The following is a 21,903-nucleotide window of genomic DNA, read 5'->3' on the forward strand; positions in this document are numbered from 1 at the left end:
TAACCTGCTACATTTTTTTACTGGATTTGAATATGGATTTTTGGGAAAGCATGCTTAGCTTGTTTATTGACAGACGACCCAACCTCCATGGAAACCAGCGACACAAAATATACCTGGATAACAAAGAGATGGTCCAGCTTCCTTGCAATGATGAGAAACAAAGTCCAAATTTGGAATTCAATGCTTCCCAAATTTTTCTGTACCTGGTGAGCTCCATCAGTAGCAGAAAGCAGACCTTACACCATTCCTCCAATTTAACTACTGGTTGGAGTAGCAAATCCAAGACTGTTGGCTGGCATAATTTCAGCAATATACCTAATAAGTAGCACAGCTGTCATTAATGGCTAAGACATGAGAGAAAATATTATAAAGCGCATATAGGCTGGGAATCACTTGTGTGTCATTGCTAAGTGGAGTCACACTTTTAATGTAAATGAATAATTTCTCACCAAAAACAATGACCACTTCACTATCACAACCTAGGTGAATACACTCCTGCCTTGCTGCACGTTAACATGTTTCGAGGCAATTACATTTATTCAATTAAGTAGAGACGTTTCTCCAAAGCACCTTAGAATTATTTACCCTTTTATACAGCTGGACAATTTTTACTTGAGCAATTTAGGGTAAGTACTTTGCTCAAGGATACTACAGCCAGAGATGGGTATCAAACCTGCAACCTTTGGGTCGAAAAACAGTAGCTCTAACCGCTATGCTACCAGCAACACAAACTCAAGTTGTCTCCTCTTTAGAGTGTTTGCATCAAGTGCTAAAAACATTTTTACTGGGATGTACTTGAATTGGGTTGTTCTGGTCTAGAAGATAAATGAGGTATGTGTGGGGTGGTATTCTGCCACATTTAGAGAGTGAGTTGGGGTGGTAATGGCAAAACTTTCTGCGTTCCTCAAACAGCCTTCGTCTATATAGATCGCCAGGTTTACTGACCCCCTAGGGACAAATTTCAGTGTGACAGGCCAGCAGCTTACTTCATCATAACTTAATACATCCCGTGCTCTGTTTAGATGGGGATTGTGATGACGACGGAAGCTTAATTTAACCAGCTACTCAACTGCAGGCTCTGAGCACTCAACACTGACAAATCAACGTTGTGTCAGTCAGGATTAGCAAGATGGTGCTTGTGTGTAAAACGATCTATAAAGCAACCAAAGGGCTGCCCAACCACGCTGGAGAACTACAAACACACTGCATTTAAAAATGATCCTAAATACATTCCAAGAGTCCAGCATTCGACATCAGGCATAGTCAAGTAGAGACTGACCTAGCGTGAAACTCAGCATCTCCATAAAGAGGTGATAAGGGTTTATATACAACACAGCTTGGTACAGGCCTCTGCTGGGCATGGTTAGGTAACAGCTGTTATAACTATGCACAGGGTGAAACCACTTGTCCCAAACATGGGTTGCAGCAAACCGGAGCCTAGCCCGGCAACACAGGGCGCAAGGATGAAGGGGGAGGGGACACACCCAGGACGGGACGTCAGTCCATCACAAGGCACCTCAAGCAGGGCTCGGACCCCAGACCCACCAAGGAGCAGGACCCGGCCAAACCCGCTGCACCACCACACCCCACTCTGTTACACTTAGATGGTAAAAATGAAACAAACTTTATATGTTGTAAATTGGAATAGTTCTCAGGGTCCAAGGTTGGTTGCCCTGAGACACTGCAGTGGTTGTAAGCCATTGGCGTATATTCAGAACATAATATGTAAAGCTATAACAGCTCTATCATAACAACTGCAGTATCACACGGTGGCCAGTACTATAACCTATTGACTGTGCTACATATTCACTCTAACAGTTTCAGACATGTGCATATAATTAAAGAAAGATACAGGGATTACTGTATATCATATGCACTTACAGCAATATGTAATACCTTTACACTAATGGAGGTGGATTCTTTATATAAGAACAATATCTCCACTTTGTGACAGAACCTAGTTTTTAAAAGCAGCACTGGGAATAACGGCATTGCTCAAGGTCACAGCAACAGTTTCCCAGCACATCTGGCCTGGTGCAGCCGGAGAGCCTGTGTGTATAAAACAACACGAGTAGAGAACCGCTGCCAGTGTGAGACCAAAGTATTAAATGCCCTGATGTATTGAGACCGTCAAAAAACGTGATGCATTTTTTAAATGCCGGGCAAAATATCTGGAGAGTTACAGAACACAGCCAGTCACCAGTTTTGACAACTTTACTCCTTGACCCTTCACCAAATATTGCTGCTCTTGAGGTTTTCAAAATTGATGAAACAATACATAGTTATATTTTGTCCCCCGGCGAATGACCATCTGTGAGGTTATAGCTCCTGATTTTTAGAGCTGCATCACTCATTTGTCTCTCTGCACTATTTATTTCTTTGACGATAGGTTAAACAGCTAAATCAGCTGGGGTACGAACAGCTAAAATATTAAACTCGTCGTAATGGAAACAAAACTTAAGTCATTAGTGTTTCCTTAACTAGCATGTCTTTTTTTTTCCTGCTTGTTTCGATACAAAATATTTGTCTGGGTAACAATCAGACGAAGAGCCAAGGCTACCGTTGCACGGCCCTCGAATCTCCTGCTCGTGAGATGCAATTACAAATGCTGAAGTTGTGGAAAAATTAACTCTCATTTTTGTTAGCTATTTCCACAGCAGGTACAGAAGTGCTTTGTCAACATACAACAGCTCTTTGAAGCTGGTCTGGTGACCATCCCTCTCTAGAGATGATTGAAGCACATTAGGCAACCAGACGGTACTAACCTCTAGAGGAAAGGCTTTCAGGGATGGGGGAGTCGTCCAGAGAATGAGCCAAGTATCTTCCGAGCACATCAAACGTGTACGTGGGGGTGGTCCGTTGTGGATTCATGTCTGTGCGAACAGCCCAAAGGCCATAGGATGGAATGCAAGCAGTTGAACATCTGAAAAACCCACCCACTATTCACAACTCAAGAACAACACTTGACCGCTTTTGAGTCAACTCTGCAGAAAACATGCACTCACCACAACTTTGCTTAACCCAGTCAGTTATTATTACTACCAAGCCTCGTATAAGTCTCTACCTATCCTCACAAGAGATAGATCCAACCCGCACGTTCACAGAGACGCACAATTTAGAGTCCTCAATTCACGTGAATCAAATACCTTCGGATTGTAGGAGGATACGGGAGCACCTGGAGGAAAACGACGCAGACGCGAAGAGAAAATTGCAAACTTCGCGCAGACTGAGCTGGAATTGAACCCAGGTGCAAAACTGCAGCGCAGGAGCCACCGTTCTCTGCACTGACCAGGAGAAAAGAGGAAATCAAGGTTTATTCCTTGAAATACACATGCTGAAAAAATGCAGAACTGGTCTTTAGTGTGAGGGATCCAAGTAGAACGGAAACTAGTAAAACAAGTAGCACATCACACTGTTCAAATTGTCAGTTTTTACAGTGGCACTGGTCTCTCCTTAGTGATGCTTTTTACAGGAAGCGCCTTGCATACATCAGTGCCAGATCTGTTGTTAGGGGATTCTGGATAACGAGGTTAAAGCATCAGCACCCCGACCTTGCAGGAAAGACCCGTACCTGATTTTGCAACAACAGCCCTTGGTGGTTAACACTCTGCCCCCAGCGCAACTCCCTGGACCCCATCCGTGCCACCCCCCCCAACAATGACCAAGACAGATGCGTGCGCCAGAGCCCTCGGTTCTGCTAAACCCATTTCCCAGTGGCCAGCATATAGGGCAGAAGTAGTTGCCAGCATCCCAAAATAGCGACGTTAGCACACACTCCACGTCAGATGGTTTTGAAATATCCAACAAATGCTTGAGTGGTACCTACAGTTTAAATGGTGAGAGTGTGGGTTAAGGAGGAGATCCCCTTTAACATACACACTCAAATTCATCACAGAGCCTCTCCAGAAAAGGATCTTCAGATGGCCTTTAAGCACGAGCACACACCCCAAGGAGTACGAACATGAATCTTGGAACACTTCATTGTAGTAGCTGAAGAAACAGGTAAAACCGTTGATTCCTAATGTTGCCAGAATAAAAATGTGACTGTTGATGACTAATGCTCAGCACAGTCCTTACTACACCATGCAAAGGTCACAGGGCAGTTGAAGAACTGAGTCATTGCAGCACAAAGGGTCTTGTTCCCGAATGACATTCCCCTCTGACCCGAAAAACTTCTGACAAACCTACGCTATTTAAAACATTTTACTTCATTTACAAAAGCGTAGAAACTGAAGCATAATTTAAGGTCTGCAAATCCACAGTTTCCATGAAATTCCTAGGTTTTGCAGAACAATTTCAGGTCAAAGACATGCTAACAGTTGTCTCCCGAAATCTGAATATGCAGCATCGTAGTCGCTAGCCCAACTTCTTCACCACCATCCAGCCCGGTGTATCCTGTATATATTTAAATGTGCATGTGCGTACAGTATGCGTAAGCAAACACAAGTGCATTTTGCAATGAGAGCATTATCACAAAGCTAAAGAGATCGCACCACCACGAGAGTGACACTAGAGACAAAAAGAGGTGACACACGAGGGGAATATGACCTGTGGACCTGGAGAACTAGCAGCCAGTTGCTACACGGCCAGCGCTAGGGGATGTGTTAAGGGCAACAGATTCCTCTGACGAAACGGTGCCAAAGTTTATGGAAGGTGGTGAAAGTTTACGGCCGACGTGCAACTCGTTCCCGTCCCCTGGGTTACTGCAAACGCGTGAAATTGCTCTATATACTCCGTTCTCTCCTGAACTCAGCCGGTGATGTAATCTCTAAGAGCATGAACTGTAAGCGTTCTTGCTAAAAACTCTTTCTTTGTCTGGATGCGTGTCAACCCTCCGTTACTTCATTGACTAACCCATGCCTCCCCAGGCGTGGCAGTTGAATTGTTTTTTCATTCATTTTGGTCAACACGAAATGGCCTAGAGGGTTTGCATGCTCCTAGAGGATGTCTGCTACGGACGCCGCCTTCGGAGGTCCGGTCCTATTGTTTCTGTCGGGCGCTTGATTCAAACCGGCATGACAGGCAGGGAAGGGATGTGGTGAGAATCCGAGCAATGGCAGGAGAGAGAGAATGACGTGCACCCCTGGGCTTAAGGATGTGCAAATTAAATTCAAACTTGTTGACTCAAGGGGAAGGGGTGCTTGTCTAAGTACACAAAAGCCCAGTAAGCATCAAGGATGATATAAGCATTCAGACAAAAAAACAGAACTGTAAGGTTATTAGGATTCCCAGGTAGGACACAAAATTGCCATCACACTGTACGATTGACTCCCTGTGTAACTCACTTTAGGAAAACTAGAAGAAAATTTCAGCCAGCTCCTGCGATCTCACATAAACCATTCCACGGTCAACCGTGATGTATGTTGTGAAGCATATCAAGGGATCTTAAAATGAGGGAAATGTGAATGCTGAATATCTGACAAATTTTTAGACTTTGTTCTGGTTTCCTAATTTTTTAAACATTTCATTCATAACTACCAACTCTCCATCAAGGTGGGGGAGCCTTGGTAGACATGTTATTGGACCGGGGCAAACAGGGTCAGTAGAGTACTCAACACATTGCATGTTACTCAATGCTGTTCTGACCGTAGAATTGCCCCCCGGGGGAAGTACAGGCACTGTTGCACGGTAACGACGGCACTGCCCTCTTGTTGCTTCACTCATCTACAGCAGAATATAACATTTAACGGATGGGCTTTTTAAACCACTATTCCAGCTGTAACCGTAACTCATGATAGGGGTGTAATGCGACCTATAGACAGCCAGCAGGACCTCTGCAAACCTCAGAAGCTGTACAATAAAGAGACATTGACACGATGGTGTTTGGAATATCACATTTCATTAACAAATTTGTGATTGCAAGTATGAGGTTACATGGAAGTGTGCTGTGTTTGAAATCTCACCTCTCCTGCAAATGTGTCTGGGCAGGCAGATGAGGCATGGCTCTTCAACAGAGACGAGCATGTTTCTCTGAGTCATCGAGGGATGGAGAACGTTAAAGTCCCCACACCCAGGCCGACCGGATTTCCCCCACGCAGCACAACGACTCAAAAACTCGCGTGGGCTGACTCACCAAACCCCCGCCATCGCCACTTCCACCCGATGCATGGGAAAAGGGATCCTGAAAAACCTATGCAAATGACCCAATAAACAGCAGTAGGTGGCATGGCGGTTAAGGATCTCAGTTGAGACTCATGTCCTTGGAGATACTTCACTACTAGAAACGGACAGTTGATGCAAATTGTCTGGGATGAAAGCTGAAGCTAAAAACAAATGATTCAGATACCAATAACCTAATTTGGGCAGTAGTTCTGAATTTGCTGAAGACCATCAACTGTAGAAATGGTCATTCCTTCTTGTCCATTACCCTTCCATTCAGACATCATTATATAATGAAAAACAGTGTAAGCATATGCTTGGAGCCCTGAAAGCACCATAGATTTTCAAGCTTACTCAAGAGAAAATAATTCAACTTTGGAGAAAAGTTCCTGGTAAAAGACAAATAAATGCTACTGAAATTGAGCAAGGGTCTAGTGTAGAAAGCCAGACCACCCCGACATGAGGGATTGCAGGTGTTTCCCATGGAAATGAGCCTGGGCGCAGTCGGTTCTCGTTGCATGCGGGGCTTTCAAGGTCTCCGTGAGAAGACGGCTGAGGCAAAGATCTGATCCACCGCATCGCTGGCAGTTGTGACCTGCGTACTCTGGACTCCTCGTCCTTGGAAGGATGGGCGTGGGAAAGTAACTGCGCTACTCTCGGCATGTTTAAGGTGTGGCGTGTGTATTTATGACTCACTCAGTGGCTAAAAAGCACATTAAGGCAACCAATGTCGGAAAAATTAAAGATTATTATGCAAGTCTTACAGATGCGTGGTTGAGGTGTATTGGCTATTAAAGTGACGGACACATACTTTATCCAATAGGTTCTGAGTCGCAGGAAGAGAAACGGGAATACGCTTTACTTTTTCGGGACAAATTATTACGCACGGGAGGCCTTTATAACACTTCTATGCACTCGAAAAATCTATTTTGCCAGACAACTTTGTCACAGAAAAACACATGTACTGTATGGGATGATATTTGGCTGGTTAATGAAATACACTCTTGGGAATGAAGCTTTTGTCTGAACCGTTCCAGTAAAATACTCGGTTGTGTAACGGGTAAAACATTGCGAACGACGCAAACAAGATGACAACGTTCATCTGGACAGATCTGCGGGCTTGGACTGACATCCAGACAGAACTCCTCCAGCAGAATGGCCTGTGCAGGGATACAGAGACTAAGCCCATTGTGGCAATTTTCCATAGTGCAGCTACAGAAAGCATGGCTTCTTCCATCACTAGGGCAGCAGACGCTCCAAATGATATCAGACTATAAACAAATGACGGCCAAAATTATGGAGAACATCACATTCCACCCTCCGGGGGCCGCAACTTTTTTTAGGTCGGTGGAGAGGGGGCTTTAACTTTAATGTTACTTTAATTCAGCATCAGACAGTTCCCTATGTGCACTGTTAGGTATCTGTCCATTTGGAACCTGCATGTCTTCTGGGACTCCCCCCTCCTACTCAATCCTACTGGTCTACTCTGCATCTGATGGGGGTGCGATGTGAGCAACAGCTTTGACATGAGCCATCTGGCGGGAGAGGAGTTGAGCTGCATCTCTGTCACCGGCTCAGGAGGGAGGAGAGCGGAGAGGAGGAGAGGGAAGGAGCGAGAGAGAGAGAAACTGGGACAGCTGAGTTTTCCTGCTCTTGTTAGAGATGGAAGGAGGTCACCCACACCTACAAGCACTCAATCATGAGTGGCGACCTCCCTCACCCTGCACCGCGTGCTACATTTCCGTGGAACAATGGCAAAAAGGCTCACAGAAGAGCAAAAGCTCCCGGAGTATACCCAGCTTTGTAAAATCTGCCTTGATTATCGGAACTTTCTACATGGATGCCTCAGCGCCTCTCACTCTAACGCTGGGTGCCTCACGTCACCTGCTGGTTTTGGCTGGCGCTTCGTATTTAGTTTTGCTCCCACCCGTGAAACACTGTCATGTGGCCATTATGAAGAAGAACTCTTCCAACCATCTCTATACGTAGCTTTGAAGAAAAGCATTTGCAGCCCAGCAGCAGAGTGAGAATAATGACACACAGATAACAGCTTGTTAGAATGTCTGCTCGACAGGAGGGGGAAAGGGGCCCAAGGTATCTTGGGATCGAGACAGCTCTGATAAAGCCACAAGTAATTCATGCAAAAGTGCATTCCTGGTGCATGTGTTGGAGGTTTCTGGCAAGGGATCCTGTCTCCTTATCACAAGCAGAGCCACACCGGGAATGAAGACACCATGATCTGCATGGCAACCGGAGTGAGGGAGGTATGGTGCTTGGGGAGGGGCACGGCTCAGGTCATGCGGGGCCTGATGCCACACACTACAGTGCCTCCTGGTGGTCACCCTTCCACAGTGCAGTATAACAGACACTGAGCTTTGAAAACAGACACTTCAAAATAAAGTGACCATATTTCACGCATTGAAAGCTGAGTTAATTAGATTTTAAATAGAGTCTACAAAGATTAATTATCACTATTAAACTGTACAGCAAGACGATGCAGTGATCAGAACTGCTGCCTTTGGACTAAGATTACAGGTTTGCATCCCACTTCTAGCTACAGTTCCCTTGATCAAGGTACTTATCTTACATTGCTCTTGTAAAAATTACCCGGCTGTATACAAGGGTAAATAATCTGAACTTAACATTTTAATTTGCCTTGAAGAAAAGCATCTGCTGTAAATATAACTGTTGCTTAGGTGATTCTTATCCACAATATTTGATCCTTCTAATCAGTGGGGTGCATTTACAGGAGTAAATACAGCAGTATACATGGGCTCACAACGTTATAAACGTTCAGGATAGGAATAACCAAAGATAACATTTCCCCTTTTTTATTTTATAATTACACTTCCTTCAGTGTTCTGTTCTCTGTTTTTTGCTGGTCACTCTCTCAAATGCAAAAAGGAACTAGTATTTTACTGGTTTTTGCAGTATTCCTTAGCCCTATTCTTTTTTTCAATACAGTACATGTATTTACATTTGAATAACAAAATCAGAACTTCCCTTTGATTGATTGATTGATTATTAGTTTCATGTAATCTTTTGTTTTAAGAAGTGTTAGTGACATTTTCCGACACAAGTCCAATTTTACCTTTGTGAAGTATGTGAAGTACAGCTAACATTTTATTTTCCATACACACAAAATATACCTGTAACACTTTTCTTCAAGGATCTACAAATAAAATATGAGCTGAATGGACCATAAATCCCACCTTGCATTATGTGTAACTGATAAAAGAACGTAAATTATCCGATAACAACATATACTTCCTCAAAACTGTACACCAAAATTGTCAGTTGTACACCTGTTCCTCACATAGTGGTGTTAACTTGTTCCTGAAATCACCCCATTCAGTGATGTGCTGTAGATAAGGGGTTGAATGACCATTATTATGGATAAAAAGGGTTGAAAGATGAAGTATGTAAATTGATTAAAATATGAAAATAAAAGGGGTATTTTTATCGATGACAAGGATACTACCAACAAATTACATAATAGTTGTAACAAAAATTGTTTAGAGTATCTCTTTTTTTTAAATATTCTTCATTATCAGTAGCCACTTGTATATTATCTGGTTGCAGAGGTCCAGAGTTTAACCACGAATAGACTTTGTCTAACTCTGTCACACAAAACCACCACTTGCTCCCTCGGATTTCACCATGGATCCTACAGGACATTTCCCCGCAACCTACCTCTTCATCTCCAAGATTAACCCCTCACTTCACTGGATTCTACTCTCCTCTCCTGGACAGCCTGGCATCAAAGGAGATGGGTTGAGTCCTAGCTGTCAGGTAGCTCCTTCCAAGTGGTCTGGTGGGGTTTCCCATCATCCCTCTCAGCCTCTCTCAACTGGTGTCCCACAGGGCTCGGTACTGGGCCCCCTACTCTTTTCAGTCTACACCTCTTCCCTCGACCCTGTCATCACCTCCCATGGACTCAACTACCACTGCTACGCTGATGATCCCCAGCTTTTAGGATAGCGTAAAAGCCATTCAGTAAAAACTGAGTCTTTCACTTCTGTCTCGGCAAAAAAAATATTCTACTGAATTTATTAAATACAAAATCTTCCCGCTCAAGACATGACAATTATCATCTGAACTCATTTGACAATTTGTAGGAAAGTAGCATAGCTTACATTAATAACACTAATCTTTTTACTTGCCTACTTTAATGATCCATGATACGGTATGTACGCTCCTTTCTTAATGCGATTAATTACTGTCAGCTTCACTGTTAACGGATGTCAGTAAAACGACAGGTAAGTTTGATGGTTTTTTTAGTCTAATGGTTAAAGCGCAAATGTGAGAAGCAGAGAGTTTTGAGTTCAAAGCTGATGAGCTTTGTCTGAACCCTGTTGTATCCTTCGAAACAACTCTGGGAGTAGAGAATTGAACCCACTTGTTTGAGAAGGTTTGAAAACTGAACCATTCACACACACACCAGTAAAGTACTTAACTGCTAAGCTGAACAGTCTGCATTGCTTGTGCATTTATTGCTCATCTCCTGTGCTTCAAATGCCTGGGTCTGAACTCCAGACATTTGCCTAAAACTGAACTACTAGGCCACACAAGCAGCATCAAGCACAGCGCTCCTTCGTGTTGCTCCTCACATGAAGCTGTGAGGTGTTTTTAAGACACCAAAGTATGGATTTAAAGAGCAGCAATAATACCTCAACCACAGACCAAACCCACCCACCTCAGCACTCATCTCTTGTACTTTAAACATGTTTTGTGTTGCACAGGCCACAAAAGGAGAATTTTAAAACAACTTTAATGTTAACAGATTCTAAGACTGTAAGCAGCCTCCTGGAATGGCAACTGCAAGTTTCCAACACAGATCTTTATATCAAAAATGCCAACTCCAGTGCAAACTCAAGCCATGAATGTAACTGTTTGAAAACAATTTATATTCACCGATTATAAGAAAATAGTGTGAGTGTTCTGTCAATTAAACGTCGAAAAAACAAAAATTGCTGGAGTTAGATCACGAATGTCTTTTTTCAACGGTTGCATTATTCAACCGTGTCCACAAGGTGGTAGAAAACAAACGGTTAGCAAGAATGAGTCGGAAGGAGAGAGAAAAAAATGCGCGATTTCCAGTTAACTGCAGTACTCGGCTTTGGCCACAAGGTGGTAGAAAAAACACTGTTTTAGTGAGAACGAGTCAGAAGGAGAGAGAAAAAAAAATGCGCTATTTCCAGTTAACTGCAGTACTCGGCTTTGGCCAGAAGGTGGTAGAAAAAACACTGTTTTAGTGAGAACGAGTCAGAAGGAGAGAGAAAAAAAAATGCGCTATTTCCAGTTAACTGCAGTACTCGGCTTTGGCCAGAAGGTGGTAGAAAAAACACTGTTTTAGTGAGAACGAGTCAGAAGGAGAGAGAAAAAAAATGCGCTATTTCCAGTTAACTGCAGTACTCGGCTTTGGCCAGAAGGTGGTAGAAAAAACACTGTTTTAGTGAGAACGAGTCAGAAGGAGAGAGAAAAAAATATGCGCTATTTCCAGTTAACTGCAGTACTCGGCTTTGGCCACAAGGTGGTAGAAAAAACGCGGTTAACGAGAACGACTCGAAAGAACAATATTTAGAGCCTGGTTATGTGAGGGCAATCTAATACATATCGCAGCTTATGAAAATGTAGTGCTCAGTATCCTTCCTAGATAAAGTTAATTAAATTCCGTATAAGAACTGTCAAATATATGCCATAACATACAAAAAATATTGCCAGAATAATATGCAGAATTCATGATCAAGTAATCTATTAAAGAACATATTTCAAACTGTTACAACATCACTTAACTTCAACACTGTTGTATGTCATCAAACAAAAACAAACTGCACATCAGACTCTATAATAAATTAAAACAATCTATTAAAAATGTCCACCACCAGGACTCAGAGTGGCAACCGATGACAAAACCAGGAACGCCGAAGCTGCTGTGGGGGTCTTTCAGTGTGAAGGGATCCGTTTTACCTCCCTAAAACACTCAGTGTGGACTATGAAAAGTATCTAATCCCTTCAAGATTGTCTTTGAATTGTATGGAAAGAGTAGGTGGTGTTCACAATGATATGTCCTGCCAATGTGAACGGTGGGAGTTATTAATTTTTTTCATTGGCTGGGGATCGGCACTCCGACCATGGTCCCCCTCCACGACAGGACATCACTGAGCAGGTTCATGGAGAACAGCCCAGTACCTGGAGGAAAGGAAGCTGCAGAAACGTCAGCTCGTTTGTCCAGTCTCTGTGTGCGTTGAGGAAAACACACTTATTTCTTGCGGAGTTACACGAAATAAGTGTGCTTTCCTCCACACACAGACGGGACAAACGAGGGAACGGGCCATAACTCCCTGTCTCACCAAACAGAGTCATTCAACGTGACCTAACGCAACAACACTGACAAGTATGCAAAATGTATGAACCCTTCTACTATGAACAGAGATCTACGAATTTTTATACCCGATAATATACTTACAGCCAATACTGAGGTCGACGCCCAGCTTCCACATCATGTTATAAAGGGAAAAAAATCTGTCTCATAAATACCTCAAATATCATTTCAATGGTTATGGCTTAATGTTAAAAACAAGTCAATGTGTACTGATGCTAGAAATCCATATGTCCTATCAAACTGCTATTTCACATGCCAAGACGTTCAACAATGGCTGTAAAGATGAAATCCATTTAAACGACAAACACGTGAAACAGGAATCTCTTCTGTAAACATAGCAAAGTGCACAATGTCAAGGGGTATTGAAATTCATGTCAATTTTCCAAATATCCTAATAAAAAAGCTGGAAACATTATTTGCTGCTTCAAATAACTTCTGGTTTTTCACTGAATATTTTCACAATTGTACATGATGTGTCACAGCAGACCCCTGACCTCCGCAGCGATCCCAGCTTCAGGGAAAAAGCACGTGGACTGTCAAGCGCCAGTATTCCCTGAAGTTCTGAAACATCACTGAAACTCAACAATAGGTCCCAAACATGCACATGTCTTGCGAATTTAGGGTTCATGCCACCTAGTTTGGTCAACAGCTCCGATGAGGCCTATGAGTGATGCGGTTTCTCAATGGTCTGAATTTCCCTGCCCATCACCATGTAGAGGTACTCCACCCCGTGCTTTACCACAAAGTACCACTGGGAAATGGTGACGTGACATGCTCAGCGCAACCAAGCCCCAGTGAGCAAAGGGGCAGCTGCTTCACAGGCAGTCACGGCACAGCGCCACCTGCCCGTGCCGGGCGTCCCGACAAGGGCAAAGGCGTCGGTGCCGAGCGCTGAGCCCTGCGCAGCTGAACAGTAGCGGCTCCTTCTGTAAGCTGCAGCGTCTCTGCTCCCTGGACACCGCTGGGAATATGTGGTTCGCCTCCACTTCCCACATTTCACATCTCACATTCAACCTGGGAGAAAGGAGTGGGATGGACACATGTGATTAGTGACAGAGGCAGCGGCAATCATCTGCCCCGGACGGCACAAACACTCACAGGTCAAACCACCAATTTGAATGGCTCCAGCAAAGAGGTGCAGCTGCCTGTTCGTTTGCATAAAACATCTCATACGGAAATAAGAGCGAATGCTTGTAACAGCGTGAGAGGATGACCAGAGGCAGAAGGATGGTTAGTGGTCTCAAAACATGCAGTAGCGTTCCGTGCAACATCAACGGTGTATTCAGTGTGAGCTATTCCAGCAAGAGGTAAAAGTGGATGGATGAGGCGGAAAGCTTGAAGGCTGCTGGGGTGACGCAGGTGGGCCGAGCACTCACGAGGAGAGGGCCTGCTTGCTGTTGATGAAGTGGAAGAAGGTCGGCTCACAGACCATGGCGATACTGCGACACGTCTCTGTGCACGACAGCCCTGGCTGCGACAAGAGCGCCTGCAGCGAGCTCAGCGGTGGCCATGACGGCGGTGCCGGTACGCTGGGCTCCCAGGCTAACCTCGTCGAGTTGGAGAGCAAAACGAAGGGGCTGTGGGGGTTGCCCGGCCACAGCTTGGAGAAGCTGGCTGGAGGAAGTGGATCAGTGGGCGCACAGAAGTCCTATAAAGGGATGAAGGGCAGGCCATTCGTCACAAACGCTGAGCTACACACCAGAAGCTGCCCTGCTCTTCTCCCCATGAGTTAAGTCCTAACCTGAGTGGTGACCTGGGTGTGTAAACACATCACATTTAAAATGGTAAGGTGCGCACCTTATTTCTGGTGAAGGTCTTCACTAAACGAAAGCGTGGCAAAATATTAAAGTGTACTGCCATTGCACACTTTGTTATGGCAACAGTTGAACATTAATGTTTTGGATGTTTCCAGCTCCTTAAGCACCATGGTCTACGGTCACTGTGCGGCTCCACCTGGTACCTCAGGACCTCACCTGGTGCTGAATGTAGGCGTGCACTCTCTCCAGCATCCCCTCGCAGGTATATTCAAAGGGCAGGTAAGGCTCCACCTGCAGGGACGAACCACATGTCTTTGAGCCCGGAGGACAGTAAAGAGCTGGGGACTGCGCGGAGCACAGGATGCCCCACCAAAGTGAGCGCAGAGCAGTTAGGCCGCGGTTGGACCTTTCACGCTCATTCCACTGTGTGCAGCGCACCTTGGTTCTCAGGAGCTCCTGTATCGTGGCCTCGAGCTCCTGGGAGTTGTTGAAGTTGACCGTCATCACATGAGGCTTCCCTATGTGCCGCTCCATGTAGGGATGCTGGGAGGTCACCTGTGCAGTCAGAGACAGAGCACCTTAGCCTGGGGCCGAAACTCGACTGCTACGCCCCCTTGCACGCGGCTGGGTGCACACGAGCAGCAGTTTGTCCCTATGGGCAGGGTGGCGCGCTGCAGAGCCGACTTATTTTCAAAGCAACAGCCTCGGCTGGTCAGATCACCTCTCTGGACGTTGGCTTCCCTTCGAAGAACTTGTGATTCAGCGAACTGTGCGGTGGGTGGAACTTCGGCTGGAGAAAGATGCAGCCGTTAGCCACTGCCTCCAAAGGGGCGGGGCCTTCATAGGGGAAACCGAGTCCAACAAAGACCTTGATGTGGATTTGGGGAAAAAGAAAATAATCAAATAAACTTGTAAATGCTAATTATGAAATACTAGTTTTTGGTGTAACTGTGTATTGTTACTATGCCTTGGTCCATCAGAGGCTGTTGAAATGAGTGTCCTTATTATCGATAATGCAACGTTAATCTGAACACTTGTACTGCTCTATGTTAAGTGCAATGAGGAATCACGACTGGAAGGGCAATAAGCAAAAACAGAAAAGAAAAGTGATTCAGTGACAGGGGACAAACACAGTGCCCCTACTCGAGAGAGCGAACTGAGGCTGCTCCCCGAGAGCCAGGGTACCTTAGCCTTCTTCAGGAGCTTCTGCAGATCTTTCTGGGACAGGAGGCCATGGTTCTTCACGAACGGGGGCATTACCGTGGCGCTCCATGCCTGGTGGTAGACAGTGGCATGCACGTCCATGTGGCGGCGTAGAACTTCTAAGAGGTGTTCCTTCCCCTGGCAAGGAAAGGAAGCAAAGCATAAAGAGGAGGCAAGAACACGGAGCTATACGTTTTTCGTTTACATTCGAGAGTTCTGCTCCAGAACCACCCAACACTGCCTACATGCTAAATGACCAAGCTTCAGAGCAGAAACATGCGTAACGAGAGCTGAGGGTGATCCTACCCTCACCTTCCACATGCTGATGTCTTTGCCGTAGACAACGACCATATTTTTAGCCTTGTTCTTGCTTACGTGCAGCTTCTCACTCTTGCTCAGTTCATCTGCCACAAAGCCCATGAAGGAATTGTCCGGTGTGTGAGCTGCAAAACATTGCAACTTTCATTACGTTACTTTTCATTGTGACACGGCTGCAGAGAGTGTTCGAGGCTGCAGAGTGTCATAACAGAGCTGCACAAATACTGACAATGTCAACAATTTTGCAAGTCAATTGCACACCACAGTAGAGATCATTTACCTTCCTTTACTTGTTAACCAACAGAGATACTCATTTAGATGGAAAGGTGTGTTCAGGGGTGTTTCTACGACATAAAGGTTCTGCTGAGGACAGTGGTTGGATTAATCTCTCTGTCTCTGGTTACAGGAAGGACACGCTGCAGTGCTGTGGACAGGTAGCGTTTTCTGACCCGGAGCGAATGCACTCACGGAACATGGTCATGTACTGTCTGCAATCCAGGTTCCAGTGGCCCCAGTTGCTCCTGTAGCCGTTCTTGACGGCATATAGCTTATTGTTGTAAGCAGGTTCGGTCCCAAAGGTGTCGATCACACGGATACGGCATCTGAGAGAGAGGAGTTCAGGTGTCAGTTTGCAAGAAAGAGACTCAGAACCATCTCGCAGGTTCTCAAAATCATAGCAGGATTGGCAAGTGAAATTCTACACTGCAGGAAAGTATCGGTATCTCCAAGGTTTTTTCGCAGGCCCTTCACGGGTCCATGTGGGACTCGAGTACCCGGAGAGCTGAGGAGCAGCCTTCTCCTTCTCCACAGCTTCTCCACAGGTCTTGTACGGTGGCATCTCAGTGATTTAGCCTCCATGTACTTCAATACCGTGCTGGCTTGATTCTGTGGTTTTGACTGATTTCCATACCACACTGGCTTACTTCTCATATGCCATTTCCAGTACCGTAAACTTGTACTGGAATCAGCTGCCTGACAAATGGATTATTAATCAGACCTTTAATACACGTGACTGTGGCTCACTACTGCTCGCTATGAGCCTGTGAACCCAGCAAACACAAAGTGTGGGATCAAGGAAAAAGCCACTCACTGGTGTGCTTTCAGGGACACGCCCATGTACTCTCTCATCTGCCGTAGGCCATGATAGTCTGTGTAGATGAGGTCAAAGGGCAGAGATCCTGTAACTGGGCAACTGTTTCTTCTTTGGGGGACTCCAAGAAACCTGCCACACAACACAACACAATCATTTAAACTGGACCAACCATAAAACCTTTGAAAATCAAAATCTCGGACCAAGATGCTCTCGCTGCCATTTAGACCTCAGAACAACCTGACTTTGCCGTAGCAGCTTTTTCAGATACATAGATAGAGGTCTATCTTTTAAAAACACTGCACAGCTCACTATTATAGCAAGTGTTACACTGAGGCAAAGCCATGAACTTCACAGTATTATTGTGCAGGAGCAAAAGAACACTTCCCAGAGGTACAGTGTGGATAAGAACAGGTTTTTGTTGATATAATAGGCAAAAAAAATGCAAGAGAGACACAAACACCCTTTAAACACACATGCCAGATGGAGAAATGTGTACATGTTCCTTTTTTTTGCAGTAAAACAGCAAAAGCAACATCTAACTTCAGCTAAATGGTGTAACAAGTTTAGCCCAGACTGCAGGAGAACCTTACATGGATTCTGTACGATTTCAGTTTGTAGCCAGAAGCTTAAACAGACATAATTGTAAGACCATTATCTATTTGAGGACTAAATTGTTAAAAAACGATACACGTAGGAATGACTGATTTTGGCAAAGAGCTGCCAAAAGAGGTCAATCCAGGCCGGAAGGTTTACCCTTGCAGGTCCTTGAAGGAGGCCGAGACCTCCACTCGATGGCCGAGGACATAGAGTGCGGTCAGGATGTCGGCCCATTGTACCATCTCACCCAACGGACCACCCTTCGAAACCACAGAGCTGAAAACATCTTCTGTCAAGAAGCCCATGTGGACCAGGATCTACAGACGCAACAGGGACGACAACTCAAACTGGAAACAATCGTCGCCTGGGCAAGTTCCTAAATATTTACAATCTAAAGAGGACAATCACCATAAATTAGGAGGATACACAAAAGCAGGTGAGGCATTGGAAAAACCGTAGAGGAACACTCCTCCTCTGAATTACAGCAGCAAAGTGAGTCCAGCAGTAAGGATGTGCTTTGAGTATTCTGACACAGACCTGTTACTCACTAGTTAGTGAGTGCTGCCATAAGAAATGAGCACAAGTAGGGTTCCACAATAATTACCAGGAAATATCCACATAATGAACGGGTGGTGTTCACAGCTGCAAGCCATTTAAGTGTGCTTAGGTGAATGTGCGATATTAAAAGTATAGTATCATTAATTAAGCACTCCTAGCTCGTCTTGCCACCTTCTTCTCCTGCCTCCGCGCTCACCCTCTTCTCCTGCCTCCATTGACCCACCAGCCGCTTCTCCAAGCGCCGGGCAGCTGTAGCCCACTGTGGTGCCAGCCTGCGTATACGCCTCCCCATGAATCTGAGTGACTCCTTGCTTTTACCCAGCGCTGCCAGCAGGACAGTGATGTCTAGACGAAAGGCTGCCTGTAGGGAGGAGTTTTTGCTGAAGTGAAGAGTATTTTCAGGATTTTTTCTCCCCTCATCATCAAATAAGCAAAGCCAATACAAAAAACCGGCACTGGCAAAACCCACTGGTCTGTGTTCTTCGGCTTTCTGGGGGATCTTGGGCTGAGTGTAGTTCCTCCAGGCCAGTGGAGGGCAGAAATCCTCCACCTCACTCAAGTAGATGAGGAAAGAGCAGTTGGAGCCGTCTACACCGTAGGACGCGTAGCAGGGGTCTGAGGTCCAGAAGTTCTGCATCCACTGTGAAGAAGTAAAGGGGGGGGAGGTTAGTGGGGATCTCACATGGAAAAACAAAGAACTGAGATGACATATGCAAGTGGGGAGAGATGGACACAACGCTAGGCCAGCGTGGCACACAAATGACTTAGCAGATTCCAGAGAAGAAGCAGGACAGACTTACATCCATTTTACTGGAGCATTCTGGGTACAGGGGATCCACAGGGGTCTCACACAAGATGGTTTTTCCCTTTCTATCTATGGGAAAACACTGGTTTTAGGCATGCGCTACACACGGTACTCACGGTTACTCGCAAATTATGCACACAACACTCAGTGAAACTGTGAAAAACCCAACTCCCCTCTCTGTAAGAGTGGAGCCTCAAGCGAATGGGAAAGTACCAGCCACTTGACCATTTTTGCAGTAAGTCAGGGACAGACAATGATCCAGTGCTGCTGCTCACAGCGCAGCCACTCAAGTAGAGACAAGACCCTGAACTCTCAGCCTCCAAAAATGAAGAGCCCCTATGCATGGGAAGCCTCATCATACTGCTCCTTTGGGTTGACCAGCACACTCAAGGCACTGATGAACGCACTCACTTTAGGGCTATATTGCACACACAAATTCCTTGTTGCCCAACTTGCCCGTGCACCTAAGTAAAGCATAGATTGTGTTTCTCTCCAGAAGTTGAGAAATTGTAGAGAAAATATTACAGCGCATTCAAATCGGTTCTAGGGGAATGTGGACGTAGCTTCGGCAGAGCACTAGGGCAAACTGCACTAGGGATATTACACTTTCTCAGCACATATACATCTGGCTTGACTGGTTCAGGACGATACCAAAATGGACTGCACTTGACATCTTGCGTCTTGAGGCCAAAATTTCTAAGCCACTGTATAAAGCAGAGAACAAGCATGGAGGAAGGGACAGATGGACAGAAGTGTATGCGCCGACTGGTGTGGGAGTACAAACCTCTCATTGTGTTCCTTCGCAGGAACTGCTCAACACGCTCTACCAGCTGAGGCATATTCTGAGTGATGGCCTGAATCTGCTCCAACAGCTCTGTGGACAGGAGCCTGCCGGAACATGAGGTGGCATCTCAGCAAATCGCATATCCAGATTTGACCTTTAATTTGCATCCAAGGGAGCTGCTGTTGTGGATTTAAGCAACATTCTGCCTGCATAAACTTCCTCGAAGCCTGAAAATTAAAATTAACACTGGAAAAAGTAATCCAATAACATGCAAGTGGTGCGTTACTACCGTTTGACGGCGATACGACCTTTACATTTACATTCATTTACATATTTATAAATGTAAATGTAAACGTCCTACGCATGTAAATGTAAATGCCGCTACGAAAGGCTCGACAAGGGGCATGGATCAAAGCAGAGAGGAACGTGGAGGAAAACGCCAACAGTTAATGCCTGTGTGAGCTCTCCTCTTTCTAATAGTTCAGCTTCAACCAGCTGGCTGCGTTGCACACAACAGTCATTTGCGTTCAGCTCTCCATCGCTGCTTTGGGCACACAAGCCTGAATCGTCCAGGCTGCCCGAGAAAGGCAAATCTGCAAAGAAGAGTGACGTTGCTACGGAAGATACGCCTACTGATCGATCCCCATTCAAACACCATCACCTGCTTATAGGAGAGCTGAGTTCCTGAAGCCTGTGGAAGTCGCTGCTGTAGCTGAGCTGGGACGGGAGGCCTCCTTGCTTCAGGACGTCCTCTAGCATGTCACTGGTGTCGTGTAGGAGCTGCGGGGACTCCTCTCTCACTGACCCTTGAGCACCACCAAGAGCGAGCATCGAATGAGCCGCAATCAAGAGGGACGGAGCTCAGTAATTTTTCCCTTGCTGGTCAAACTACGAATGTGAGGGGTGTTGAACTACCACTATTTCTTATGGGAAAAAAAACAGGTAGTTCCCAGATAAAAATGCCATGTAAAATAAATGGAAATACAAAAACAAAAGGTATTTTTGTGCATATCCAATATATTTTATAATTTAGTAGAAAAAAAAAATGCTATTTCCAGTTTAGCTGACTATCAGCGTGACAGGAAGCAGTAGGAATTACAGCATATAGTTGGAAATACTACAGAAGTTGAGAAACACTGTAGGCAAATAAGGAAACTGCACTAAATAAAAAGGAAAATATTTTCATTTTCCATTGCAGGAATTTTCACAGTAACAGGGCCACTTTACATTAGAGCTGAGTGAAATGCGTGTTTTAATATGGAAAGCATTACGCGGCCTTTTTGTATAAGGAGAAATGTGCACAAAGAAACTTGGCACGTCATGCTCTCTCCATCTGCTTTTTAAGAAGGCCGCCATATGACAAGGAGCTTTTATACAATACTTAATACTCTGGAGCCAAACCACACCCATTACTCTCAAGTTCCTTCTTTGACTTACCCATTCTTGTGCTCTCCAGTCAGCTCAGTGCAGCATTTTATTTGCATGTCTCTTTTAGGAATTCCAGAAAGGTTTACGCTTTCACACTGTTTATACAAAAACGAACATATACCTTGTTTCCGGAGGTGGGGGAAGAAAGCTGCTGCTGTAGACATTCTAGAACTTCTGTTTTCCAATCATACCACATAGCAGAAATTTTCTCAGAAGCACTTTTCAGCAAATTTCAAATTCTCTGATTGGAGCAGATATAAGTGCAATGCACAAAATGATGTGAACACCCCCTGAATCTGATCAGGTCCTCTCTATGAACTTTCTGTGGTTTCTTCTTTAAACGTTCATAAATAGCACAATGAGGATATGGCTTCCTGCCGAAACTGCTACGAAATTCCACCTTCTCATCATTAATAGCAACGTTCGGAAAGGCAGGGCGAATCGGGATCGCCGTTCGTTTTCATGGATTCAAGTAAAACAATTCAAAGTTGCGCTCGTCCCATATACTCCATGTCCAGCTGCGAATGCGTTACTAGGCAGCATCGAATTTATTGACACAAATGAAAGAAAGTCAACAGATGCTATTTCCTGAGTCCTAATAACCCATCTTTCACATTGCGAAAACGGTTGAAGAACAAGCTTTTAGCAAAATATCCATCCGCATTTGTGTATAAACAGTTAATGAGTAAAAAAAAAAAAAAAAACTATCAAAATTATGGTTATGGGGTCTGCTAAGAAACTGCATGACAATGTGATAATGTCACTGTAAAGGATGGAGATGCTACCTTCCGACCTGGCAACGATCACAGACTTCTCTAAGTACGTCGCCAAGTACTGAATCCTGAGGAACACCATAAGGATGACCATGCTGAAGAA

General features: G+C 44.9%; 1 protein-coding gene across 1 annotated transcript; it reads right to left on the reverse strand.

The window, feature by feature from the left end:
• Nucleotides 1-13,299: 13,299 nt before the first annotated feature.
• On the reverse strand, nt 13,300-21,903 carry LOC108937291 (alpha-1,6-mannosylglycoprotein 6-beta-N-acetylglucosaminyltransferase B-like). Its single transcript, XM_018757116.2, has 16 exons — nt 21,813-21,903; nt 20,261-20,405; nt 19,600-19,703; nt 18,811-18,884; nt 18,480-18,650; nt 18,207-18,371; nt 17,609-17,769; nt 16,853-16,984; nt 16,231-16,364; nt 15,751-15,887; nt 15,427-15,582; nt 14,963-15,109; nt 14,680-14,796; nt 14,458-14,532; nt 13,861-14,132; nt 13,300-13,498 (listed from the first exon to the last, which is right to left on the reverse strand). Exons 1-16 carry the CDS (start codon nt 21,892-21,894, stop codon nt 13,300-13,302), a joined length of 2,271 nt encoding a protein of 756 aa, XP_018612632.2. The 5' UTR covers nt 21,895-21,903.

Source organism: Scleropages formosus, chromosome 8, assembly GCF_900964775.1.
Source record: "Scleropages formosus chromosome 8, fSclFor1.1, whole genome shotgun sequence".
NCBI classification, from domain to species: Eukaryota; Metazoa; Chordata; class Actinopteri; order Osteoglossiformes; family Osteoglossidae; genus Scleropages; species Scleropages formosus.

Coding starts and splice junctions, on each gene's coding strand:
- LOC108937291 (XM_018757116.2), bottom strand. CDS start 21,894: ATGGTCATCCTTATGGTGTTCCTCAGGATTCAGTACTTGGCGACGTAC. Junction 15,888..16,230: donor ACAGTACATGACCATGTTCC/GTGAGTGCATTC, acceptor AATGTTTTGCAG/CTCACACACCGGACAATTCC. Junction 14,133..14,457: donor ACGCCTACATTCAGCACCAG/GTGAGGTCCTGA, acceptor ATCCCTTTATAG/GACTTCTGTGCGCCCACTGA.